General features: G+C 31.3%; 4 protein-coding genes across 12 annotated transcripts; 1 reads left to right on the forward strand and 3 right to left on the reverse strand.

The window, feature by feature from the left end:
* Nucleotides 1-20: 20 nt before the first annotated feature.
* LOC141449808 (uncharacterized) lies at nt 21-3915 on the reverse strand. The gene is made up of 3 exons (XM_074119618.1): nt 3782-3915; nt 2843-3007; nt 21-1713 (listed from the first exon to the last, which is right to left on the reverse strand). Exons 1-3 carry the CDS (start codon nt 3896-3898, stop codon nt 1528-1530), a joined length of 468 nt encoding a protein of 155 aa, XP_073975719.1. The 5' UTR covers nt 3899-3915; the 3' UTR covers nt 21-1527.
* Nucleotides 3916-3942: 27 nt separating this feature from the next.
* Nucleotides 3943-9809, reverse strand: mRRF1 (mitochondrial ribosome recycling factor 1). 7 transcript variants are annotated; one of them, XR_012455704.1, is made up of 7 exons: nt 9663-9809; nt 9037-9213; nt 8815-8961; nt 8470-8680; nt 5901-6066; nt 5510-5676; nt 3943-4213 (listed from the first exon to the last, which is right to left on the reverse strand). XR_012455704.1 is itself a non-coding variant. In XM_074119616.1 (6 exons), exons 1-6 carry the CDS (start codon nt 9419-9421, stop codon nt 4121-4123), a joined length of 813 nt encoding a protein of 270 aa, XP_073975717.1. In that variant the 5' UTR covers nt 9422-9558; the 3' UTR covers nt 3943-4120. The 7 variants fall into 7 exon arrangements, 1 of the variants encoding a protein (XP_073975717.1); XR_012455703.1 differs by having other exon boundaries at nt 9037-9216; nt 9663-9768; XR_012455702.1 differs by lacking the exon at nt 9663-9809 and adding an exon at nt 9406-9562.
* A 1549-nt stretch (nt 9810-11358) lies between these two features.
* Nucleotides 11359-14340, reverse strand: DEF8 (differentially expressed in FDCP 8 homolog). 2 transcript variants are annotated; one of them, XM_074119601.1, is made up of 8 exons: nt 13869-14338; nt 13492-13804; nt 13263-13427; nt 13146-13187; nt 13027-13068; nt 12714-12949; nt 12419-12643; nt 11359-11995 (listed from the first exon to the last, which is right to left on the reverse strand). In XM_074119601.1, exons 1-8 carry the CDS (start codon nt 14004-14006, stop codon nt 11816-11818), a joined length of 1341 nt encoding a protein of 446 aa, XP_073975702.1. In that variant the 5' UTR covers nt 14007-14338; the 3' UTR covers nt 11359-11815. The 2 variants fall into 2 exon arrangements, with proteins under 2 accessions (XP_073975702.1, XP_073975703.1); XM_074119602.1 differs by lacking the exon at nt 13027-13068 and having other exon boundaries at nt 13869-14340.
* A 761-nt stretch (nt 14341-15101) lies between these two features.
* Nucleotides 15102-27996, forward strand: LOC141449790 (transcription initiation factor TFIID subunit 4-like). Of its 2 annotated transcripts, none has more exons than XM_074119566.1 (13): nt 15102-15149; nt 15296-16327; nt 16490-16660; nt 18489-18581; nt 19118-19351; nt 20673-20789; nt 20877-20972; nt 22432-22724; nt 22868-23034; nt 23327-23457; nt 23768-23950; nt 24044-24193; nt 25226-27996. In XM_074119566.1, exons 1-13 carry the CDS (start codon nt 15117-15119, stop codon nt 25337-25339), a joined length of 2814 nt encoding a protein of 937 aa, XP_073975667.1. In that variant the 5' UTR covers nt 15102-15116; the 3' UTR covers nt 25340-27996. The 2 variants fall into 2 exon arrangements, with proteins under 2 accessions (XP_073975667.1, XP_073975669.1); XM_074119568.1 differs by having other exon boundaries at nt 18489-18575.

Here is a 27996-nt window from a genome sequence, read left to right on the forward strand (position 1 = left end):
GTGCTGCTATCACTCTAGCATATGTTCAAACACAATTTAAGTTTGTAATGTATATCATATAGGGCAGTTAGTCCAACGAATATTTCTAAGATCAAAGTTGTCGTTTTATTTAAACTTCAATTTACTGAGAAAGTAGCGGATCTGACTACTCAAATTCATATAAGGGCTTCATTGTAAAATCACCATTCGGACAACACAACACTCAAAAACGCTGAATTCTGTGTAAAATTTACATGCAGGAGACTTTTTGAAATTACATTGTAAACACTACCTCGCTTCTAAGTAGTAAAAGGTTTACACAAATTTATGTATATATATATATATGTTGAAAGGATTCGAAAAGTTAAATTATCTGGTCAAAATTTTATTTTAAAAAAAGTAAATGCATTAGAATTTCCTTAATGCAATATACACATTCAAATTTTCTTAAAGCTAGAATTTTATTCTTTCAAAAAGTTCTACAGTTAGACTGACTATTGAACGACACGACACGTCCCATTTTCCTTGAAATAGCTTCTAACAAAAGTTTTAAGCTCATGCAACTATAGATCAGGAGAGGCCAACCATTTTGAGGGGCTGTGCGCAAGTTCTAATTTAGTAGGTATTGAAAGCGCAAGGAAAAAGAACTTTGTCAAGTGTCAAAATATAGAACTCACAGCATGACCTGCCATGAAAATATAGTTCGGAATCCGATGTATGATTGTCCCCTGATAAGAATCCATTTATATTATTTTTTTCTTATTATTCTGACTGACAGCATGGCTGTGTTCCTTGACGGCTACAGGGTCGTTCGAATATTTTTTTTTTAGCATTCATCTCCTTATAACATATGAGACCCAGGGCACTGCAATATACTGATCCCAACCAACCCTATTTCCCCCAAGTCTACTTTACTGAACTTTCTTGGAAAACATTTCAAACAATCAAAAAGTTAAAAGTTATAGATCAGCAAAAGTTCAATTAAAAAAAAATTAAAGTAGAAAAAAAAAATTGTGGGAGCCTTTCTCTTGAAAAACAAGTTGCAAAAATTCCGAATTTGAAGAAAATGAAAGTTTTTTCCTCCAGATTTTATCGAAAACCACTTCCAGGTACATTCATTTGGTTTGCAACTACTCAGGGAAGAGGGTATTTTTGCAACTTTTTCCAGGACATTTTTTTAAAGGATAGTTTCAGAAGTAACCATCTTTCTGAATTGATATTTTTACTAAATTATTCTGTAATAGAAAGTAATTACTGAGAACTTGCCGAATTATTGAGAACTAGTAACCATGAGTAACCAAGCTAGTAATTTATTGACAACCCTTTTGGCCAGGAAAAACTCAATACAGAAGACGCGTCTTAAATAAAATAAAAAAAAAGGTAATCATTATATAAATTATGAACACAAATATATAATTTATCTTTATCCAATACTAAATGAAGTATTTAAAAAAAAGAAAAAAAAAGATAAAACTATTTGAATCTGGAAAAGTTTTGTATTCAAAAATCTTTTAAAAACGGTATCAACAACTTTTTTGTAATATCATTCTATAACTTCTGAATTCCGAATTCCTCCGGTAACTTTTTAGACGGCTTTAGATTAATCCCAAAACGTCTATACATCTCGTCCATGACCCTCATTTTTTTGTGACTAACAAGGGTAGGACCTTCTAAATTGTACTTTCGATGACCGAAGATTTGAGATGTTATGAGTGGAACTATTCTCTGACTTTCCTGAAACAGGATGGGCAAAACATTGTTAGAAAAGGTATTTACCCGCGCATGGAAATATACACATTCAATAAGAATATCTATATAGCATTCATTAAACTTGAGAGTGGCTAATTCTTTCCCAAAGTTTATTTTCTGGTTCTATGGTAATACCTAAGTAAATCAAATTTGAAATAACTACCATTTGTCTTTTAGTTATGCCGACTAAAATTCCATAGAAATATCCTATACGCTAGTTTGTAAACATCACATAACAAGAATGTAACTTCGTTTTACGGTTGGGGGGGGGGGAATCATAAGCCAAGGAATGTGAAAATAGAAGTTCTTTGAAACAAATGAGCCATATTTAACTATATATTTTACTTTTAAAGTTGATGACAGTTCGCCAAACCTCTGATGAGTGGTGTTCTTACTAAAATCAAGAACCCGTCAAAGTAATCGAAAAAGGAACTGATGGTTTTAACAAATTACTATGCATGTTTTAATTTTGAAAGTCATTTTATTAATTGAGGGGTACCGGAATAATAATAATAATATCAATCACTGTAACGGAAATAAAAAAATTAGGATAACTAATTCGGTGGCAGGGACTAGTTTTTAAATTTATTTTTCTACCTAAATTTGGGCTAATGTCAGAAGTTTCTTGTCATTTTGCTCTGGACAAGGACTACCCTTGAACCCCATTGCAAAGACCTGGCGCCCGTGACGGGCCGAAGACGCCCCTACTTTTATGACCAATGATATGCATTTAGGTTGTCACTCAGGGCCAGCAAGCGTCATTCAAATTTAACCCAAAGGTTCTGCTAAAGAAGGCAAACCGTAGCGGCACCCATTGATCTTGAACCGGAACAGTCCGAATTATTATTACGTTTTCATTAGGCCTTAAGCCTTTTTTGGTTACTTCGAACGTATCCACAAGGAGTGGAGCTTTGTCCACTGTGGTTGGTTTTCTACTTAGACTGTGGCTGGGTAAAGGAAAAGACTGCTTTTATCCGGACTGAAAACACTGGATCTTAAAGTAAGGTTTCTACTACTAGAACTACAAAGGTATTGATTGGCTCAGTGCCTGGGCGACTGGACCGCCGCTTATAATAATCTAATTTAAAACTGAATATATGTACAAATAAAGTACCTCTTTATGAATATTTGCTCTGACAACGTCCAAATTATGTCTATCGCAACGATGAGCTTTTTGATCAAAGTCCAGAGAAAAATTGAATCTAATATCGTATTCGCATTGAACATCTTGTTTAAATGGCCTATTGTACAAAGTTATGTCCGGTTCTGCAGCTATTTTCTATTTACACACAAAACACTTATAAGCTCTATTTTTTATTAAAGAACGTTAGAAAATTATAAAAATAAAAATGAAAACACAATAATCGTACGAATTCATATTAAGTCTGGTTGTATATTTATTTAGAGATCATTAGCAGTTAAAACTACCGAATCACGATAAGAATTTTATGAATTGTCATTTTTCACATTGTTAGTTTAGCGAAATTTAAATAAAAGGAATTTCAAGTTGTAAAAATGGAATGTCATGTACATATAACTTCAAGTTAAAAACTTTTAATCCTGTCTGTGATGATAATTTAGAAATACCAAAACTGGAATCCTTTTCATTTTTATAAAAAATTGAGGTTATTTTTCCTTTTTCAATGCATGAGACTAACTTTACAGTTAATGCTACCCTATATACACAAATTTCAATAATTTTTTAAAAGTTTCATCCTATATTAAATTCATTGGATTCCCCAACTGAATTATTTTATAGCCACAACTTATATAGTCAGTTGCAAATGCAACATTGATGTCTACTTTTCTGGAAGTTTTATAGAACTTTGCAAATATATAGCAGATCCCATTGTGAATCATATGCAATGTGAATCAGTGCCACTAACTAACTTAGTTCCATTAAAATTTGTTTGGCCATAATCACACAACGACTTCCCGTTGGAAAGTAAATGAAAATTCTTCCATTAAATTTATCTTTTCGCTATCTAGACAGTAACAAAAAATTCTCAATTTAGTACAACTAACGAACAGAATAACGAAAATCTGTAATTACTTCCAAATCAATTTCTTCAGCAACCAGTCTGTGCCAAACAGTTAGAAAAGCATTCTGCTTTTGAGCAGGAGTATGCCAATCTCCCCTAGCTTTAACCGTTCTAACAACAGAACTCATATTTATAAATTTAGTAAATGTAAAAAATATACGCTTCTAAAAGGGAAAAAACAAAAAACAAAAATTCATATATATTGTGTACACATGTTTGCTTTAAAATACATTCATTTAAAAAATATACATTTAATTTGATACATGCTGAAAAATAATAATCGTACTTTTTTTTTTTTTTACTTCCTCATTGATCTGATTACGTATCTGATTAATTGCAGTTTTTAAAATTTAGTTCTCTTCTCCTTTTCCTAACAATTCCGCTTGTTTAACATCCAACATTTGCTGTGCTTTCAAAATGTAACTATCTCCAATACATTTCACCTAGAAAATATTAATCTTTATTAGACGAGAAGTACTTAAATTTATAAAAAAACTTGCATATCCTGGCCATATTAGGGGATAGCTATCGCTGTAATTGTTATCACAATGCAAATGTTATGGTTCAAAAATTGCTTCTCTTGAATTCCCAATAAAAGATGAACACTGGTGGAGTTATCCTAAATTTCTCCAAATATGTGACAAGTGCAGTTTTGATATTATATTTAAAGCAAGTCCTTATAGACCCTCAGTGGCACTGAAAAAGCAATTCGAGCACAACACTAAGTATTATGAACATACTCTATAGCTGGGTTAAGACAGTAAGATTTGAAAATTCGCAGCTGGATGAGCAGTGTCAATTAATAAATAAGTTCAACTTTTGAACTTAAGAAACTCAATGAGAAGCAGAGAAGAATGTCTTTAAGGAAGACCATGTGGCAAGTATGATTATGTTGAGACATTTTAGCGATTGAGCTTTAAATTAACTAGAATGGATAGACAACGTGGCCTCTGGAGGAAAAAGAGGACCTAGATTGAACTGGATAAGAAATGCACAGGATATCCTGTTGCATATGAATGTGAGGCACAGACGAAGGAAGATTTGTGATTAATTCACCAGGATTTTTCCACTGAGGGGGCCTATATTGGTATGTGACCTCGCTGGCGCACTAAATAAGTTCAACTTTTGAACTTAAGAAACTCAATGAGAAGCAGAGAAGAATGTCTTTAAGGAAGACCATGTGGCAAGTATGATTATGTTGAGACATTTTAGCGATTGAGCTTTAAATTAACTAGAATGGATAGACAACGTGGCCTCTGGAGGAAAAAGAGGACCTAGATTGAACTGGATAAGAAATGCACAGGATATCCTGTTGCATATGAATGTGAGGCACAGACGAAGGAAGATTTGTGATTAATTCACCAGGATTTTTCCACTGAGGGGGCCTAGATTGGTATGTGACCTCGCTGGCGCACATTTTGTAGGTTTTTCTTTCCTAGGATACAATGGCACCACATCTTGTTTAAATTTTAAACGGCTTTCGTTATTTTAAAAAACACTTTAGTACATCACAATAATTTTATAATAATATTCTAAATATTTCTTTAGATACTTTTTGCTAGAGTCATTCGGAGAAGAATTTCTCCTGAATCACATACGTCGCCGTTGGTATGTGACTGGACGGTCGGAGAGGGGTATCCTCTCATTAGACTACTATTAGTAGTAACTTTTTAATTATACAATGTCTTTTAATTTATTTCAGTCAACACTAATTTAAAAACAAAGAATCTATCACTTGCCTTTTTACCAACTACCGACGTAAATTACGAACATGTACATTAAATCAGTAGGCACTGGGCTGGTCCTATTCTGCAACTTTACCAAGATTCTTTTGGACTGTAGGGCCCATTGAATAATAATCACAGCAAGACTTAATAGTGATTAGTGCAATGGACTCCGCGAAGATCTAGAATTAGAATAAAGCTATATGATTTTCACTTCTTAGGAGTTTCTTATTGCTCCACTGTCCGATGTTGGACAGTATTATCCGCAATGAGAGGGCTAGTAATGCACTGAAAAAGCTCTGGGGCGCCAGGTAAACTCAAATGTTGAAGCGTCTCAGTAATAAATAAAAAAAGAACATCTGTCTTCTGATATTAATAAAGAAGTTGTTCAATTATAGTTACTTACTTGTTCTGAAAGTTGGCGGCATGTATCTTCTGAAAGCTGACCGTCCAGTTCTTTTGATTTTATAGTTTTCAAAAATTTATTTTGAACTTCACGTACTCCATCTCTACATTTTATAAAATGGGCTTTTGCATTTTTTGACAAATTTTCTCTATGCTCCCTTGTAACTCTAAAATAACAGATTAAAAACACAAATGAAATCTTTGTAAGAATAAATTAAAAATGAAATCATGGATTGTTTTATATAACACAACTTCATTAAAAAAAAGTAAGAAGGATTTTTAATTATTTCTATGCCAGATTTTTAAAATTAGGCGATACAGAAAAAGCCTGGAGGATTTATATAATTACGCCCTTTCTGGAACAATTCTTATATAATAAATTACTTTCAAAATTGTCTCAAATTAATATGTACAGATTCTTGCAAATCTTTAAGTAAATAATTTTTTAGTCTACCCTCTGAAGATAAAAATAACCACTTGAAGAGTTATTAGAAACAAGATTTAAAATACCAAGTACTGATAAATGAGCAAAATGTGGTTTAGAATTGGTACTTCTACATAATACTTTTTATACAATATATAAAAATTTGTGAATAGTTAATTTATCAAAATATGAAAGAGTATGACCCAAAAGAGTTGTCCATTTGAATAATTTCTTTAATTTTTTTTTTTTTTTTGTTAATGACCATGCTTTGACAAAGTTCTAGTTTTTGGACGAACTTTAATTTAAGGTGTGCTGTGAGTATCAATCTTCGATTTATTTATTTATAAACTTATTAATCCTATCTAAACAAAGAAATAATCCATTTATGTTTTTCTTAATTTTGGTATGGCTTATAACGAAGCTAATACATAGAATAGCCAATAAGATACTAAATCGAGTAAGCCTACAGAGTACAGTGGTGGCTTTCAACACTCGCGGACCGGCAAAAATAAAGGAATTATGTTCTGAACCAACAAACTATGAAGACTGAAATAAAATTAAATAATATTTTTATTCATTTATTAATTTTATAATTTATTTTATGAATAGAAATACAAATTTATACGACATCGTTTAGTGCCCCGTCTGATGTAGCTTCTAAAAAGTGAAAAGACTATACCATCTGTTTTCAACTAACATCATATTTGATGAGCAAAGTCGTGTAAGGCTTACGAAATGAGATTACTCAGTCAGACTGAAGCGAAACCAAGCGGTTAAAATAAAAAAAGATAGTATAAGGTACAATTAGGAAATATTTAACTATTGGTAGGTAACGGATTGGATTTTGTCCATCATGTTTATTGCATCCCTGACCGATCTCAGACTTTCACCCATCATCAGAGATCGATTACTCAAATGTAAAGATTTTGACTTTACTTATGTTTCCGTCTTAGAGTCAAAATCTCTAACTCTGAGTAATCTACTTCTGATGCCTAATGAAAGTCCAAATCAGTTAGGGGTACTACGACGGATAAAATAAAAGATTATCCAGCACGGCGGACTTCATATTTTCAATTTTTACGCAAGATGGTGCAATTTTTATGGTTTTCGCCACTACTCAGAGGAAAAGGAAAAATCAGGATAACTGATCGAAATAAACTTGGAAGGCCACAGCCGAGAATTGGCTATCTGGTGTACAATAAGCGATACAATATTGATAATTGACACAATAGGGCATTCAAAGTTATCCCTCAAAAGAATGGCCAAGTTGGGTAAAGATATATCTAATAAAGATGTAAAGATAGGAGAGAGCAGCTTAACACTAAAAGACAAAATGTTTTAGAACAAAAAAGAGAGAATTACTACGCTTATAAAAAGTTACTTTAAAAGTGATAAGGAATCACTGTAAGAGGTTCAGGATTTTGAGCGAAATAAATAAATGGTTCAAGAAAATGAAATTGTGAAATTTTCTTTATACTCTAAGGCTCTAAGGTAAGGAAGGTTCAATGTCCACAAAACGAGAAATTATGCAGTCAGGGAAATGATAAGCTCAATGGTTAGCGCATACTGGATTCCCAAGCGGAGATTCGCTGCTACCCATAGGTTTTCTCTTGCTAGGAGTTCTATACAGCTCAATTGTCAGTGTTATCTGTAAGTGGAGCCCACTGCCCACAAAAAAAAACTCCAGAGGCCAATAACCTCAGAAGTTAACAAGCTTTAAATAAAAAATTAGAAGAATGTCTCAAATTATGAACTTAATAATACTTGGAAACAATATTTTCTATGAGTTAATTTAAAAAACGAGAATATCTTCTTCGTATGCGAAGTATGGATTAATTCTGAAAAATTATTCGTTAATTTTTATATTTTTCAAAATAGAATAAACCAAGCGCAATGAAACGTTAATATATATTAGATGTTCAATAAAGCAAAACAGTCCAAATCCATTAGGAAATGAATTAAAGAAATTATAGTGATAAGAAATCATAATAGGGTTTAATAGGTATGTGGTTAATGTAACTTTAAACTTGATAGTAATCTGTTGCAAACATCTATTTGCTCGAATTAGTATCACTTGGAAAATTCTTTACGAATTTCTCCATTATAATTGTAACTAGAAATTTTTCTTTTAAATAAGTAATCTCACTTAGGAACTGGGACGAACAACGTTGTCCCATCTTGTTGTGGGTTAAGATTCATTCCAGACTCTGTCAGTGCTTTCATGGTTGCAGGAAGAGCCTGTGGAAAGGCAGCCATATTAATGGCAATAACTTTTGGATTTTTTCTGACTATTTGACCTAATTCAATCAAGGGGTACTTCTTTCCATCCAAGATTACAGGAACATTTTCAATCGCACCTGTGTCAAAATAAAACAAGTTTCTAAAGTTACGTACTCCTGATAAGTTATCTTTAAACATTTTTGCCTATAACTATATTTTATTTTAATACTTTTACTTTACTTACAACTAGACTAGATCTGAATTAGGCTACCTATTGATGTTCTCACTGTCACAAATTTAAGAAAAATGTCGTTAAGTTTCAGAAGATTATTCTCCATGTTTGTTCTCAGTTTTTCAACATTTATGACTTGTCTTAAGGAACTTTCATTGATTTCCACTTTCTTCTTCACACTTTTTCCTGTAAGAATATATGTAGTGCAACCAATTAAAAATATTAAATAAAGGAACAAGGATAAAATTGCCTTCAGTTTACCTTTGTCTTCTTTTTTTTTGTCTTTTCCTTTAGCCATGTTTCTCGCATTCTGCAAGGCAATAGCATCGCCTCGAAATAATAGTGGTTTAGACACATTATACTGCTGAGATATGGGGTAACCAAACAATCTGCTGAGGCTACCTAATCTTCTCAATGATACGAACTTCAACATATTTGCTGCTTTATCGACACAGAAAAGAATAATTGGTTTTATGAGATGCATATAAGTATATAATTATTAACTTTAAAACAATTCTTAAATCATTAAACAGAAAAATGAACTTCAGTAAAACAACGCACTTTTCTTGAGCAAGCTGCGAGTTCAAAACCTAGCATATAATAACCAATAGGCCATGAATATTACCCTACCTATTACTTTGGTCATTGAAAACGTTTAAATATAATCTCTGAATCTCAATCTAGAAAATTAAACACTGATATAGTATGGTTGTTCAACTTCAATCATATCACTAGCGTTAGTAACCTCTCATTAAGTGCTATTATTCATTCGTTATTTGATTAGAAGAGGGGACCACAAATTTGTGCATCCATTAAAATTATTTCTAAAATGTTTCGTCATTATTTTCTCTTAGAGTAATAAAATAAATAAATATTTCAAACTTTACCCATTTGTACACAATCTCTTTATAGTGTAATCTGTTCGGCAATAACGCGTTCTTCTCTTAATAATGTCGCTAAATACTTTTATTCTGACTTCCCTCCTCATTTAGTCAGTTTCTCAATTTTTTTTGAAATAAACATCTATATAAAATAAAGTTTTCTCCTATGGACTTATTGCAAAGCCCAACATTTCGTTAGAGTGCTGGCCCCTTTGGAATTATTTTTGTAATTGCGCTCGGAGCGTTTCAAGTTGATTTAATAGGCTGTATCACGCAATAATTATTTAATCAATCGTCTTTCGGATCAAACATTGCCATAACCTTACATTTTAGCATTCCCCATCCTACTTTTAATATTATTCCCCACATTTCTTCTGAAAATTTCCTTAGATTCTGTTCACTCCTGCAGCTTCTTTTTTATGGTGTTCAGGTAAATTATCAGAGTACTTCTGCGCAGGCGGTTCTACATGATCATTAATTAGAATCAAATCTGAAATATGCTTTATTAATAGAAAGTGTGAAAAGATACAGTCGCATAAAATCATGCAGTATTCAGGAATGCCCTTCAGATTTGGTACATGATTCAAAGTTTGGGGTAGAAAAGATAGCTCTCGCAAGAATTTTTTTAGCGGAGGTTTTAAACAAGGAGACCTGATCGTATGAACAAGGAATCCGTTTTTTCAGATATTTACTAGGTGTACTAGAGCTGGCGTCCCACAGGTTGCATTTTCTGGGGTTTGGTCTGTGCAAATGATGGTGTAACAGACCTGTAGCAGTATTAAATTACCATTACCTTATGCGCAGTTGGAAGAAGGCTCTTCTTTAATTAGAGGAAACAAAACTAGCTTTAATAAAATTACATAAACGGTGATAAGAGTGAAGGCCACTTTTTTTTGCAAAGTCAGCTTACTTGTTTCGAAGGTAGTGTATCTTTAAAAATATTTAAGTGCTAACTTTGGGGGGGGGGGAAAGGGAGTCGGAAATGGTTGAAGGTTTCAGTAAAAAAGTTATTCAGTTAAGCGAAAAGCACATTATTAAGCCTTAAAGCAAAAGGGTGAGCATTGACCCGGGGAAAAATACCGAAAAGAATCTTAGGCAAAGGATTAAAAGATTGTTTCCATTAAAAAAAAGTTGGGCAGGATGCCCTTGTGCCTCCTCCACAGATTAGAAAAACAGCCACTGACGATCAATGTGAAGCATTTTGATAAGATGGACAAATGACCAGAATATAAGGGCACACCAGAAATAGGACGATAGAATAAAGTGTTAATTTAACAAGGAATCATGATTGTAACATTTTGCTGAAGGAGGCTAAAGACCATCAAAATTTGCTGAGTATATTTGTTGCCCAAGTCGACTTCTCTAACAGCTAAGTGAAGAAAGTCGAAGAGAAGAAAATCAAAGCCAGCCCAGAAAAAAGGGAATTTTTTTTATATTTGTATCATATATACATTGTATTTTGTAATATCTCGGATCTGAGATTGTAATCTTAAAATGTTGTTTCTAATGAGCTTTCTTTATTCTTATACTTATTTCAAAGTAGAGAAATAAAAGAAACTTATTTTTAGCAGATATTAATCTGTGATTTTCAATCAATAAAAAAAAAAAGGTCACTTTTTTCATAAATAATTTCTGTCAAAATTTGTTATGCTTTTTGATAATATAATTATCTTAATGTAATTGTGAAAATTAAACCTCGCAATAAAATTATATTTTTATTAAATCTACACATTACAAATAATTATTGCACTTTTTTTCATCCCCACCATAAGTAATTAGACTTTTTTTTATTACATCAAGATTTAAGGACTAAGGTTTTTAATAGTGGCAGGGTCCGAATGCTGCACAGTATCGCAGACTTTATCCACCGCTGTCCAAATGTTTTTTATGTTTGTCAACAGTAGCAGATTCGTACAAATTACCTGAGGTTGATTATTTATTTTTGGGTAGACACCCTCCCACCACTACTTTAAGCAAGTGTGTGATGGTAACAAGAAAAAGTAAAATTCTCTACACAAAAATGAAATCAACCTCTGATTATGGATGAGAATGTAACCAGTCAAAAGTATAAAAAAGCCGCTTCTCCGAAGGATAAAATCAACGGGTCTTAAGTTATTTAAATTAAAAATTACATTAGTAAAAAAGACAATAGAATTTTATTAAATTCGCTCAGTTTTTTGCTCTTTCCTAACACATTTCGGACAATACTGCTGTTTGGTCCAACAGTGTTTATGTAAAACGTAATCACACTTAGAGCATACATATATATTCGTATCGAACGGAAAAATGATATCTTTATCTTCACAAAATTCACAAATGAATCCCCTTCCTCTGCAAACCTAAAAAGTAATTTCATAAATATTTAGAAAAGAAATATTGGGACGTTTTATTTAACTCAAATCTCGCAATACTTTCTCCTACTGCTTTTCTAGAATTTTGCAAGTTACAATTTTTTGTTTTTTAACAGACGTAACTAAAATGGAATGAGTAATGCAGTTATTTTACTTAAAAATGTCAAATGCGTTTAAAATAACAAATTAACAAGTTTGAGTTTCTACTTATTCTTCTTTTGGATACTTTAAAACCAATATACGATCGCTGATAAACACTTTTTTCTACCTCAAACGAAAGAGATTTCTAGTTCCAAAACAACTCAGTTTTGAGAGTTGAACAAGATCGTACTTATCAACACAGCAGTAACAGAAAGCGAAAAGGTTTATTTTTTTTAAAAAAGTAAAAGTTATAAGGTGGTTCCAGCTTACGGTGCATTCTTTGGTAATGTGATCTCTGAGTACTGAATGTACCGATTCAATCTTAGATAATAACTGCCCATTATTAATATCTATAAGATCGTTTAAACTGAAAACTTCGGTACTGTGCACTAAATGTCTTCTCCATTCAAGTTCTCTCATAAGCAGACCACTTTCAAGTGCATAACGACAAGTTGCAATGTACTGCTTCATGTGCTCCAGTTCTTGCCTCAATTTCTACAAGTTTTTATCCAATTAGTCACAAGTTTAAAAAAGTTATTAACAGTTCAGTGTAATCAAATTTCACCTTTACAGCAGCAAGCTCCTCCACTAATGCATACAAATGATTACTCAGTACAATCATTGGCCTTGATTTTGAAATTCTGATTAATTGGTAAGCTGCTTGTGATACAGGCTGTTGCTCAAAGTCCCAATTGTGAGCTACTCTTGCGGGAATAACGGAAAGAGTATTCCAATGGCATGATGGACAATAAAATCTACCATTATAGTCGCATTTCCTTGCTTCGACCAATCGCGTACCTCCTTAAAGAAAAATTAACTTCTGTTTGTCTTTTCTATAATTTACTTATCATGTATTCGTAAAATTGTAAATCCATAACCTGATGAAAAAGGGTTACCAAAATTATAACCTCTTGAAAAGCCTGAAAACAACCTTGCATCTCAAATAAATCAAATTTACTATATTAAGATTTTCTCAAAAATAAAAACATGCATTAACCTGACGTGAAAGGGTTGCCAAAGTAGTAACCTTTAGAAAAGCCTGCAAAAAGATTTCATTATTGTGACAATTGTAAATATAGTCTATAAACATACTCATAAGAGTTTAAACACCTACTAAAAGTAATAGGGGTGCGACATTCGAAGCAACGATAATTCTGTTCATCAAGTCCAACTTCAGGGCAAATTCTAGATTCATATTGTGGATTTTCTGACAAGAAAAGATGTACGCATATTCGAAAAAGAGCACCGATGCATTTTGCATGGCACTTGTATTGGCAATCTGAAATTAAATTTCTTCAATTATTATCAGAACTTTTGAATAATTATGTTAAAATCAAACATACCAGTACACAGGTAGTACGACTGTACTACATTCCATATTGTACCGCAGCAAGTATCACAATATTTAGTGTTGGTAGAAGTTGGCTGATATTCTATTTTGAAATGATGCCCCATAATAACTTGGGATTCTTCAATATCTACAGGTGGCTTGATGGTTTCATTCTCCTTTGCCTGTTCTAAACGGTGCCTAAGTTCAATCAATCTTCTAACCAACCATTTCCTTTCTTCTGAACATTCTTCACTTTGCATTACCAGTTTCTCACATTTCGAAACCGCTAGCGTCAACTCTTCTACTGTAAAGGCTGATTGGCAACCCTTAAAAAATATAACAATATAGTAACAGAAATTACTAGTAACGTACATTAAATAAAAAAATTACTTCTTTGACGGTTATGTAGTTTTCTGCATTTATTGATATGGAAGACAGATTTGTTGCTGAGTCTGATAAGTCATCTCCTGAATTGCCTTCAGGAGAAGGAGATGGAGTAAATGTACACAAATCGTCGACGTTATCCATTAACGTTCACTTTGCCTTATCACTTGTTACATAAGTAACACACATTTTGAAAGAGCAATATTGTAATGTAAGTTTCCTTATTTCCACATAAGAGTGTTTATACTGGTAACGTATTGGGCCTGAAGCGGCTAGTTTTCAACTGAATAAAATTGAAAAAGAGAATTAAAGCGTACAAAGGAGTGGGAGGTCTGCTTTAACGGAATACCCACCCACACACATTTCCAATCAATCTTAAATTTCTCCATAGTTCAGGAAACAAAGAACTAGAATAAATCCTGTTTAAGAATATAATTTAAAGTATAAATATTACCAGGAAGATATAAGGACAATAATTCATACTTTCACTCTTAATAAAACTGATTCCCACACATCGAGTTTTTCGATATTTTAAGAGAATCTTCGAAGAGGTCGATTTTTTATTGTTTTGGTAGCAACTTTCAAAGACTCAAAACCGATTTAAAGGTACGGTTGTTCTATGCCTAAAATCATATTTCATGTCCTAGGTTGCCGACCAAACTTTTTTCTTTTAAATTATTGACAAGGTTGGTCCGCTAATAATATTCATTTATCTATTTCTTATGAAATAAATATATTGGTTGTATTTATCAGAATGATTCTTACTAAAAAAGTTCTTGTTACATAATGTAGGTTCATCATAAAATCTTTAAAACTCATGATTCGTTTTGTTGAGGGTGACTCAGTTTTTAGATATTGGTTTCGAAGTTTCACAATCTACTTTAAAATTTAGTAACAAAGCTATTATGTATTATATTATTAGTTAATACAATTTAAAGTGTGCCTGTGAAGTTGAAAAAACGAGGTCTATGAAATTTTCTTTCTTCACTTAAGGTTTAAATTAACGAGACTGTGAAAAGCTTCGTTATGTGATAGACAGAAATGGCATTCAATTTATATAAGCTAACATTTTACTCCTGAAATATCGATTTTGAAGAATAGTTAATTCGATATTCAATTTTAGAAAAAAAACATGTTTAGTTTTTTAAACAGATTGTTAAAAAACACTGATAAAAGTTCTTTCATCATTTTTATTGACCAGTTGATTTATTAATTCTAAAAATTGCGAGAGAAGAAAACAATGATCATGGTTTCATGTCTACAAGCCTTGCAATATTTCACAATAGTGTAAGAACATGCAATATCTTAAATAATGTATTATTCTTCATTTGAAATAATAACAATGAATGATAGAGAATTTTAATCTTTTCTTTTAATTTGAAAAAGAAAATGATTTTTTTGTCAATGCAATCATAAGGTTTCTAAATTTCAAGGGCAATGCACTGTGGGTACACTTTGAGAAAGGCGCATGCGCAGATCAGTTTACAGTTGGATTTCGGCAGAAAATGGCGTCAGCTAAGTTTCTGGAGGAAGCTCTTAGTACAGACGTGGATGAATCAGCCGTGAATGCTATAGTTGGTTCATTAGAGACGCAGTTAGTGACTTCTAGCCCAGCTGTACCAAGTCAGCAAGGCCATACAATTTCAGTGCAGCAAAATCACGTAAACTCAACTATTTCTAATGGGGCCAGGGGTTCTACAATGAAACATGGTGTGTCGAATGGTGGTGCAGAATCAATGAATATTCTACTGAACGCAGAACCAAGCAAATCCGCCACTTCAGAACACCATAATGCAGTTAATACAAGGGTGGTGGCATCTCTTCAAGCTGGTGCTCCAAGTGGACAGTATATAAATCAAGTTGGTAACAGTATAGGAATTGTGCAGTCTGTACCCGATGTAAATAAATCTCAAGATGGTGTCAAGTTAGTGTATCCTTCTAATAACCAATCTGGGATAAGTGTAAATAACAGGGTTTGTTATACCAATCAAAATGTAACCTTACCTAATGGAAATATTGGACTAACCTCAAATGCAGTGTTACAGACAAGCGCCCAAAGCTTTTCACAAGCTGGGTCATGTGTGAATAAAGTGAGTGGGCAAAGTGGCATGGAACAACCAAAGCCCACTGGAACTGCTTTAGTTATTAAGTCAGGAGTAAATTCTAGTCAAAGTGCTTCCCCGATAGCCACAATGACATTGACAGGGAATACTAATAGCATAGGTGTTGCTACGAGTACCGGAGTACCTGGTGTTGTTACATTAACGAAACCACTCACTCAAGCAGTAGGGACTCAACAAACTATTGTTGGTGGAACTCCACAAATAGTGCCTACAAATGTACAGATTTTGAACGTGAATGCTTTGAGGGCAGCTACTCCAGGTCAGGGTGGAGGAAAGACATTGCCACAAAGAGTTATGATAGGTACACCACAGATGGTCGGAGGGAGACCGGTACAGTCTGGGGTAGGTGTTATTTTTTTGTTTTTAATGTAGTTCGTTTAAAATTTACATCAATGTATTATAATTTTTTCGGAATTGGATCTAGTTCTTTTTTGTTACTATAAGTACTTTTTAATTTATTCTGTTTATTTGAATTCGTTGAATATATGTAATTGTTGTTTTCAGCAAATTACATTGCAAGCTTTTCAAGGGCTTGGTCCTGGTACTCAGGGACATCTTCTCTTAAAAACAGAAAATGGACAGTATCAACTTCTTCGAGTGGCTGCTCCTAGTGCTCAGCAAAGTCAAACCATTGCTGGAAACAACATCAACACATTCCGAGTTCAGACTATAGCAGTGAGTGAACCTTATGTTTGTTGTAGTGCCAAAGTATTTATCACCTTCAAAATTTTTTGCGCAGTTGTTTTATTAGTATCATTATAATATGAAAATTCAATTAATGAAGTAACTGCAATTAATCTAATTTAATCATGTTTATCCTTGTGGTCTGTAATCTGTCTTATCAGAGTGACATTAATTGTTTAAGCACAACTATTGGAAGCAAATTTTATTCTAGTTACGTACCTTTAACTTAATTTTTTTTATTGCAATCATTTTATTTAAGGATTGGAAGTTTATTTAGTTAAACTAGTTTATTTTTCGCCTGGTTGAAAATTAAACAAATTGTGGAACGTATCGCATAAACGCAAAGTATAAATTATGTTGAAAGATTTTATTTTATGACTTTTGAAACCAATAAAAGATTTTAAATAAATCATATTAATTTCGTAAATTGACATTTCGCTTTAATTAATAGAAACTAGTTTTAAGCGTTTCTGTTTTGTTTTATATACACCTGGGGTAAAAAGGCATCTTTAAAGCAATGTTCCTACATGTTGGAAATGTAACATTTCTAAATTCTAATTATTTTGCACATCTAAGAACTTTGCCGCGCTCTTTGCTTATCTCATTGATAACTCAGCGACAAGTTACATGATTACCAAATTAACGTTTAAAGGGTATTGTGGTGCAACTGTGTGTGCTAGGTTGTTCAAAAGACTTCGGAAGCATTGAGTAGTGTAAAAAGATTTTGTGAATTTAGTAGGTAAACATTTTTTAATTTAAAAGTTATACATTTCTCTCAAATGTTATTTGAAAAAGATTAAAGCGTTTTACTTATATTTAATTCTGACAATTCAAATATTAGGATGAATAACTTTTTTTTTCAGCAAGTTTTGTGTATGTTTGCGTAAAAAGTTACTGAACAAAGCTAGTATGCTGTTACAGGTTATAGTTTGTGGTATCCAATCGACATTAAAGAGCCGCCAAAGAGTGAGCCATAAAGTTTTTTTGTGAAAACTTTAGATCTTAATTAGTATATTTCCCTGAAAATAATATAAAATGAATGTTTTATTGAAAATATTAAATATTTTAGTTTTAGAGATTTGTATGATAAGCGGTGGTTGTGTATGTTTTCTGTAAGCTAGGAAATTTAAGTTGATCAATATCAATAAGTACGGTATTTTTTTTCTTCCAATGCGTTTTATTATTATTATTTTTTACAGGGCATAAGTAGAAAACTTTTGCAACAGCAAAATTTCTTCTTTATTTTGTCTGAATATTCAGTTATCAATAAAGACTGTTATTACTCTCACTTCTCACTTGAGAAATTTTCTGAATAAGGTGCATATGGAATTACAGATTTGTAAAGCAGGCAAAGAATTTTAATAAAATATTTAGAACATCTATTGTTTAACATATGTAATTTAGTTATGTGCGCTAAACTAAATCGGATTGTAATTATACATTTCACTTCTCTATTTGCTATAATGTACTTGCACTTTATTTTTATTTTTTTGCTACAAGAGCCTTCAAATTGTCGCTAGAACTTCCAAGATTTATTTTAGAATTAAAAGTTTGAATACTGGCTGAAACTTATCAGTTTACAGCTAGCCATAAAAATTAACAATTATGAAAGTTACTTTTCTTTCTTTTTATTTTTACAGGTAAAAATATTATGTTTTTCTTTTTAATAGTTGATTTGTTTCATTCGTGATTTTTCTTGAAAAGAATAGCTTTACACATTTTTATTTTGAAGCACATAACCTCATCCATTAAGAATAATTAGTGTTATTGAAATAATCAATTAACAAATGTTTGTAATATCTGGAACCCTGAATTTCAGACTGCTGCAACTACTCAAGGTAGCACTCAGGTGCACACTCAGGTTTCTCCAGCACAGGCTACCCAGGGTACTACTACGGCTGTCCAAGTAAGCGTAAGTAAAGTAAATTGTTTAGTGCACCGTTCTTTTAAAAAAAGGAAGGTTGGGCCCTTGCTATTCGTCATAGCATTGTCAATAGATAGCTCTGTGCGACATAGCAAAAAAGTTCAGTTACAAAGTTTGTTCGTTAAATTTTTTTTTTGTGTTTCTTTGTTTTTTAACTTATCCTAATATAAAATATTTTAAATTTTTAAAATTCATTATCATTCTACAAATTTGTGACACGTGATATAAATTAAAATTGCTGAAAAATTTATTCAAACTGTAAACTCACAAACCTAAATTTCTCTTTTATAGTGAATATATGCAAATGTCAAGAGCTATACAGTTAGATTAGTAATGAACTCCAAAAGTTCGAAACCTCTAATGGTAACAAAATGAAATGAAGGTTTTGAAATTTTGATAGAATTCTTGTAAAGAATTTCTTGTAACAGGAATACAGTCTAGTCTTCTAATTTAGAATAATTGAAATCATTGAATTTCTGCAATAGAACGGAGATTAAAGAAAACAATTTATTTATTTTTAATAGAACGCAGCAGTAGTTACACAAAGAGGTGCAGTCGATCAGACAAAAGAAAAATGCCGCAAATTCTTGGCAAATCTGCTGGAACTATCATCAAGAGAACCAAAAACTGTAGAAAGAAATGTACGCTCTCTTATCCAAGAATTAGTTGACATGAAGGTTGAACCTGAACAGTTCTGTGATCGATTGGAACGATTATTGAATGCATCTCCTCAGCCATGTTTAATAGGTTTTCTTAAGGTGAAGTTAAATATATCTTTATAAATTTAGTTGTAATTGGATCTAGTTAATGTAATAATAGTGGTAATTTTATTATTTAGGTACAACAATGATGAATTAATTGTACGATTCTGCGTCAACACAAAAAAATTATTTTTCACGAGTTTTTTGCAAGTGGTACGCAATCTTTCATAGAATATTTTTGGGCAGGTAACTTGTCGCCCTAGCATTGAGTAGGCAATGTGCGAACTTCATTAAGAGAATTTTTTTTGAATAGGTTTACACTCATTCGTGGTTCTCAATTAGTAAACAAGATTTTTAGAGTTTTAAGTTGGAAATTAGTGAAGAATTGATTTTGCGTGGGTTAGAATTTACATTGAGTAACGTGGTTAAAGTAAAAGCCAGTGAATTATTATTTCATTTTATTTTTGTATCGCTTTTATGTTTAGTGTTGGACACTATTTCATCAGTCTGTCTATTGGGTAGACTCGCTCTTTGCTATCTTGGTAACTCGCAATCTCCTCAGTCCCCTTCACCACTAGTTAGAAAAGAGTGTCTAAAAATTAAAGACTTTTACTTCATTCTCCAAGGGCTGCAAGAAAGGATAATCTTTACGACTTATTGTCCAAATAAGACATCACATTACAAACTATGTTGTCTTTTGTAATTTTTAGCCGTCCATGAGAGACATTTTCAAGAACTTTCATCAAAGACTACAATAAGACGTAGGATTACGTTTCCTTCTCTAGGAACTAAGTCAGTTGAAGTGATTGTTTTTGCCACCAAAGTGCTCATAACACTCTGTGTATTCCCAGTTACATCAATAATTCTAATTTTCTGATCAGTGAATGAGTTGGTAACATTAAGACATACCATTGCTGAATAATGAATTGCAAGTCATTGTGAGATACAAAATGACTTGTTTGTCAAGGACACTTATTGGATTAAAAAAGAAATGAGAAGTTTTCTGTTTTAACCGTGCACTTGTAGAATTCATGATTATTTTATGTTGGAAGAAAAACATTTATTCTTTTCAAAAGATTTAGTGTTTAGTTTATCTTTATAAAGGTACATGAGGCCGTTAAATGGCTTAAGTCGCTTATCGTGAGAGTCGTAATGGTGCTATTTATCGTGTGAGAAAAATTGAGGACTACAGTTACTTCGCCTGCTGGTATCGTAGGCTAGGTCCACTGGCAGTGGAAAGTGGAGGGTCTCACAAATTGTTTACACTAAAAACAATAATATATAATTTTTTAAAACTATTCTTTTTTTATTAATAAATAACTAAGTATGTAGCTTCACCTTCGGAAACTTAATTTAATTGTCTAATTTTTTTTTACAGAAAAGCTTACCATTGCTGAGACAATCAATGGTGAATAATGAGCTAGTAATAGAAGGCATAAGGCCTCCTTCGGCTTCTGTGGTCTTTCCAGCAGCAACTCCTCCTCAGACTACACAGGTATGCCTTATCTGCTTTTTGATGAAAATGTAAGATTGAACTCATAAACTTTTACTTATTTTTTTTATTCTTTCTACTTTTATCTAGATAAGAGGATCACTACAAATGGCTACTTCTCAAATGAGAGTGATAGCGCAGCCTCAGGTCAGACCTGGACAGCAGATACAGCGAATAATGACAACTGTAAGTGGTCCTGTATATTTATTGAGCTTGTAAAACGAACTGGTCAAACAAACGACTGATAGATTTGAATTGATACAACACCAGTTTATAGAAACAGATATCTTCACGATATCAGTTAATTATTTGTATCATAATCAGTGTTGTAACTGATTAAAATTTATAACACCAAGATTTGACTTTTTATCTAATTATGAAAGTTCTTGCTTTTTATTGTAAAGAAGGTAAAGATAAACAAAAAACAATGTTACATATTAGAAAGTCATTTATATACAGCAAGGTCTGAAATGGAAAGAAAAAAAAATTATCAACGGCTGTTTGAAAATAAATTAAAATTAAATTTTTACATATCTTTTCAAATTCAAGCCCTTAATCTGAAAAATGTTCTGGATTTTCTGTAAATGTTAAGTCAAATGAAATTAATTAAGTACAGCTTGTTGTAGACTAAAGCTACAAAAAATTAAAAACACTAGTGGTTGACAAACTTATGAAGATAAATAAAAATAAATTAAGACTTTTGGGAAATAGTTATATTAAATGATAGTTGTTATTTTTACTTCACCCAATTCTGTATTGATTTTTATCTTGTACAAATCTGTTAACTAGCCTATGAAATTTTTATTTGATTCTTAGTTCACTATTGCACAGTGGAACTACTTAATTCTGTTGTAAAAACAGTCTCAGAAGTTTCTGATAAAAGGCACTTATTGGTGTTGGCTCCGAAACGTTGAGCAAATTAATAAAGATTTTCAAATGTCTTTCTTTGGCCATTACCAAAAAAAGGAACCCCAAAGTATTTTTCACTTCGCTGATACGAACTGTCATTGAACATTTTTAATGTAATATTATTTACATAATATATTTTTAGCATTCTAAGTAAAGAAGCTATTTCTTATGGCTACAACGAAATCTAAAAAGGTCAATCTACGATTTTTTAAAATTAAGTTATTGAGCAGTAATAATGGACAATTTATATATACATAAAATTATAGGAACAGATATCTTTACGATATCAATTTGAATCATAATCAGTGTTGTAACTGATTTTATAACACCAAGATTTTATTAACGTAATAATTATCATTTAATTATGAATATAATTAATAAATAAAACGAATCAGTTGGTATAAAATATTTTGATTCAGACAAAGGGAGGCAAATTGCAGAAAGGAATTACAATTTTGAAATTTGACGATAGTCAAGTAGAATTATTGTAATTTTGTTATGGGTCAAAATTAAAAATTCTTCACTCGTAATTGCTGACAGATACGCTGGCAAGATTTGGGATAAATTGAACCACGTAATGGGTATGTTTGGTTTTTATTTAATGATTCCAAATAATTGGTTTTAAATAAGCGCTCGATTTTGGTTCCGTTGTCTTATTTAAGGTTTTAAATATTCATAATTCATAAATTTATTGAGAGGAAGTGAGCAGATATCTTTAAAGAATCGTCTTTTGTAGCCTATGAAGATTGCAACTGCACAGGTTGGAGGAGTAAATAAACCCACTACTTTAGCACCAATTAGAACCCCACAAGTTCGCCCCGCGACTACTCAGATCGTAAGAACTTCTGGAGGATCTACTATCACGCTAAGACCTGGACAAACTCTAGCGAAAACCCAATTCACGACGAGACCAGTGCTATCCACTACACATCAATTTCCACCTCCTACTGCGGCCAAGCCGTCCATTCTTGTGCGAACACCTCCTTCCAAAGAAAGGGAAAAGAAATCGTTTTCTTCCTCTGGCTACATGTAAGTATTTTTTTAATTTCACTAGCGAAAATAAACATTATGTGAAGGTTAGCTTCTTAGTTAGGAGTTCGCTATGCACTTATTGTTAATTCAATAAAACCATGTTAACTATTAAAATGCAAAATTTTTATTACTTTTTTCAGGGGTGATGATGACATAAACGATGTAGCTGCAATGGGTGGAGTGAATTTAGCAGAAGAAAGTCAAAGAATTCTTGGTTCTACAGAGTTTGTTGGGACACAAATACGCTCTTGCAAAGATGAAATTTTTCTCCATTCGGTACCGCTCGTGAATAAAATTGCACAAATAGGTAGATTATGATGTTCATGATTTTTCAGATTTTCTTAGTCCTCTTTCTTATCCTCAGAGTATATGGCTCACCACAAAGATATTCTTTAGTGAATTTATTGTATATAGAATATTCTACAAGTCCATAACAATATGGTCTATAACGTGCTTAACGTCCAACCATCAGATTAAGTTTTTTCAAGATACTCTATTATTGCTTGTTAGCTACTGCTTCTACAGTTATTTGGTGTAAGTTTAAAAGATTTATTAATATTTTTTTGGATTTCAAATAAAAGAGTTGGGGCATTTTTTAGCCAATAAATATGGGTTAGAAGAACCTGCTCTTGATGTAGCTGCGCTGGTTTCTCACGCTACTCAAGAAAGACTGAAAACCTTTGTAGAAAAACTAGCTGTAATTGCTGAACACAGGATAGATCTAAATAAGGTAACTAAAGCCGACAATTACCTTTTTTTCTATTATTTATAATTATTACTTAAGTTTAAAGAAAAAAAGCAAATATCTTTATATCCAGAAATAATTCATTCCTCATTTTCCGATTCTTTTTAATTATTTAATTTTGAAAAAAGGTTTTCATGATAAAGTGAAAAACCACATATCAATTTTTATTGAAATACAAATTATTAAGGAGCGTCGAATAGCTCATTAGCGCCAAGAACGTCCCTAATTAACAAATTCATTAATATTGCGAAATTCATTGCAATTATCAATTGCTAATTAATAAAGTATTTTTTAGGCAGACCCTAGGTACGAGATCACGCAAGATGTGAGATCACAATTGAAATGTTTAGAGGAAATCGATAAGGCAGAAAGAAAAAGGCATGAAGAACAAGAAAGAGAACTTCTGTTAAGAGCAGCAAAATCTAGATCAAAACCTGAAGATCCTGAACAAGCAAAGTTGAAAGCCAAAGCGAAAGAGGTGAGAAAGAGCATTACTTTTTCAATATAAAAATTCTCTTTAATAAAAGTATAATTAATAGGAGCATTTATTAATTTTGAATCTTGTGATTAGATGCAAAGAGCAGAAATGGAAGAATTAAGACAGCGAGAAGCCAATCTTACTGCACTTTTAGCAATTGGACCTAGAAAAAAGCCTAAATTGGATGAAAATTCGAATTCTTCAATTTCGGGAGTTGGACCGTCTTCATCAACGAGTACAAATGTATGTATAATTGTTTACTTAAAGAGAATGGGCTTAAGACTTCTAATAACAAGAATACTATTTTTCATTGTGATTCATTTTGTGATTATCTACTAAAAGTGTTAATAATTTGATTAAATTTACTGTTTATCTTGTCTTCTTGTTTTAAAAGCTACTTCAGAGTTTCTAATTAAGAGTTTTTTTTACTTCCATGTTAAAAATGCAAGTTATATACATCTTACTCAGTGGATCAAAAATACATCCTCGTAATCTTGTTTTCCAATAAGTTAGTTTCCTTAAAATTGTATACTAAGAGGCGTTAATACCCATTAGATAGTATTAAACAAATAAATAAATTTAAATAATATTGTGTAGCTTTAGGAATGTAACTGCTAGTTTTACTGAAAACGAAGTGGAACATTTTGTCTAGATTAGAATTTTAATCTTTTCTATTTAAAATTCGCAATCTCTCGTTGTAACCGCTACAATTTACACTTACATGCAACTCTTCCGAGTTAATAAATATTTTTTTTTTTTTTTTCTAAAACGTCAAATTCATTTTCAAATTAAGGGAAAAACCAAAATGTGAGTTTTAGAGAGAAATGTAGCCAAGTACAAAATAATTCAGAAATGGTTAATTGTGGATTAGGAAAATGTATTCCTTTTTCTGTTTCATATGGTTTGTAGCCAAAAAAAGAGTCCACCGGTTCATCTCTATTCTAAATATCACTATAATACATTTCATTACAATCTTTACTCGACTTTTAAGTAATTGTTTTTTACATACATGATCACTTAGATAATTTTACCATTTATCCTGAGATAAAAGATAGTTCATTCCTCTTGTTTTACCCTGAGTTGCATTGTACGATTACTACTCCCGTTGCTAAATCCTAGCAGGCAAAAATAACTTCAGCTAGAGTGAAATTATAATAATTTTCTCTACAATGGAACTGCTTATTCTTTCTTTTATTAATTTTAAATTATATTACTTTTATCGTTTTGATATATCGATAGATGTAAATTAAAGCTATAAATGTACGTGTATTACAGATGGTATTGCGGCCAAGAGTGAAGAGGGTATGTATGAGAGATCTACTAATGTTGATGGAGCAAGAAAGGGAGACGTGTAGAAGTCAACTGCTTTATAGGTCATACTTCAAGTGATGCCCTCTTCTTAGCTTCTTATTTTTCTCTCATCTTCACATGCTAAGTGATTCATTATTTCTTAAAATAGTTTCACTCCAATGTTCATGAAATGGAATGTCCTTCATTTCTGATTTTCTCCTAAGAAAGCAGTGTTTGATATTTTGACTGTCGCTCCACCACAGATTCTCCCTGGTTGGGAATGTATGTTTAAATATATAAATTAATAAGCTTTTTGTGGATGGGAGCTGGTAATTCACTAACGAAGCCGCCCAGGGTAATTTCTATTTTTTTTTTTTTAATCTCCGTTTTTTGTTGGTTCAATGGGGTATAAAGAATCAAGGATTTTCCAAATTCTTGGAATTATCAGTGGACCTCCATCAGACTCCATTATAATTTAATTTGTGATACACTTAGTATGTATTTAATGTTTAGATAAATAGGCGGTTCTTGAAAGGTTTTATGCGCAGCATTTCGAACTATATGAATAAATTGTATATATTTAAGTACATATATATATGTATATGATGTATGTATGTACGTATGTATGTATGTCTGAATAATATTACAAATATTTTAGGTATTTCTTACATTTTATACTTGACAACAAAAAATGTAATTTTTTTTTTTAAAGTAAATTTTATAATTATAAATTGCAAAAGTAAATTTCTACATAGCATTTCTACCACAGGTTTGCTATAAAGGCTATAAATTTAAAATTGACTGATTCTATGCTGAGGTTTTAATAATTAAAATTATATTGCAAAAAAATTAAAGTAACTAAAAGTAGTAGTAATTAGTAATGTCTAAGTAGAAATTTTGTTTTTAACATATTGTAAATAAATATGTATTAAAAAAAAAAAAAAATGTGTGGAAGAAAGGTATACTGGTTACCTATAATAATAATAATAATATAAATTTTTGTTGTTAATATGTTATTTAATTAAATTAGCACCTAAAAATTGTTAATTTGATTTTTTTTAATGAACATAGATAATTCTTTCTAAATTGGTTTATTTGTTCCTCATTTAAACGCTATTCTAAGTCCTTTTTTCCTTCCGTTAATTTTCTCTATAAAATATTAAGTTTTTAATTTGATAGCTCCATTTAATAATTATTAATCAGTAATATTATTTTCCAATTTCATTCTCAGAGTAAAAACCAGTTTTATTTTATTGGTTTTAATATTTAGGGCTACCTCGTTTGTTTTATTAGTACAGTTGAACACTACGGATGATAAAATTAGTGATTAGTTCGATTTTAATTTCACTTTATTTTTATTTTTTGGAAATTTTTAAATGTGATTTTTAAAATTTGTTGCAAGTTCAACTCAATGTGTATCTTTCTTTATTGCTAAATGTTTTTGGAATTACAAGTTTAGAAGAATCAAATATTTGAATTTATACAAGCAGCGATTCTATATTGATTTTATTCATACTTCGCGAATAACTTAATTAAATAAATGAAGGAAAAAAATAAACGATATTAACTTGTAGTTCTTAAAAATAGAGGGGGGATCGTTACTAATTCGGTTATGTTAATAAGTATGAGTTGTTACCTTTTGCAGTTAATGTTATTGTATGTTTTTATTATCTGTAATATAAATAAAAAGTTAGAACTTGCAGTTTTTAAAAATAGATCATTGTATAATTTTATAATATTGACATCAATATTAAAAATAAATAATTGTTGAAAATATTACAATGCTAAATAATGTAAGAGATGCCTTAAAATATTATTAATCATAAATAAAAACATTCTCGGTTTTTTCCTAATTTTGTGTGAATAGCAAAAGAAAAAAAATGCCAGTGATAGCTAAATACTTGTATTCGCTACATAGGTGTAAAAAAACAAAAACAAAAAAAACTAGGAATAAATGTAAATGTTGGCGTAAAACAGTTAACAGTTTAAATTGAGTAAACAGATATTTTTGAACTGATGTATCTATGTAAATAAATATATATGATTTACTTCAAAGAAGAAAAGTAATTGTTTCAAGTTTCGGCATCTCAAATTTGATGGCTGGCTTTGAGAATTTTACCTGCAATTATTAACTTATACAAAAAATAATAAGAGCTTGGAATTTTGAATAAATATTTGCCTCCCGGATTGTATTTTGGGAATAAACTCGCATATTTCCTTTAATAATTAATCTACGTATCAGGGTTTTTATTTGCATATCATGCCGTATCAAGGAAGAAAGACTTTTTCACCCAACCAGGTTTCAATTAAAAACAAAAAAAATCGTAATCAATTGTTTGTTAATTTAATATTAAAAAATAAAAAAAACCTTTAAACACAAAAAATCACTTAGCAATTATCCCTTTTCATTGTCTCCATCAGAAATTTTCTATTTACACTTAACGATTATTGTAAAGAACTATAAATAAACACTGCTTCCTCCCCCTGTCTTTACACAAGTGCAATTGGTTTTTTATAAAGTGGAATGTAGTGCAGGGACCATATTTTAATAAATAAATTGTAATTGTCATTAAAAGAAAAAGAAAAAAATTAGTAAATAACATGGAATATTATGGTGTATATAATGTATATTATTTTTAAGTGTTGTGATTATAAATTTGTAAATATCACATTTACCACTATGTAAATTGTAATAACTTCTTTGCGCTAATAGTAATTATATTATTTGCATAAAGTTGTGTTCATAATTGTTATAA

The sequence above is a fragment of the Rhodnius prolixus genome, unplaced genomic scaffold, assembly GCF_049639745.1.
Source record: "Rhodnius prolixus isolate KJV_2025 unplaced genomic scaffold, Rpr scaffold_2, whole genome shotgun sequence".
Classification (NCBI taxonomy): Eukaryota; Metazoa; Arthropoda; class Insecta; order Hemiptera; family Reduviidae; genus Rhodnius; species Rhodnius prolixus.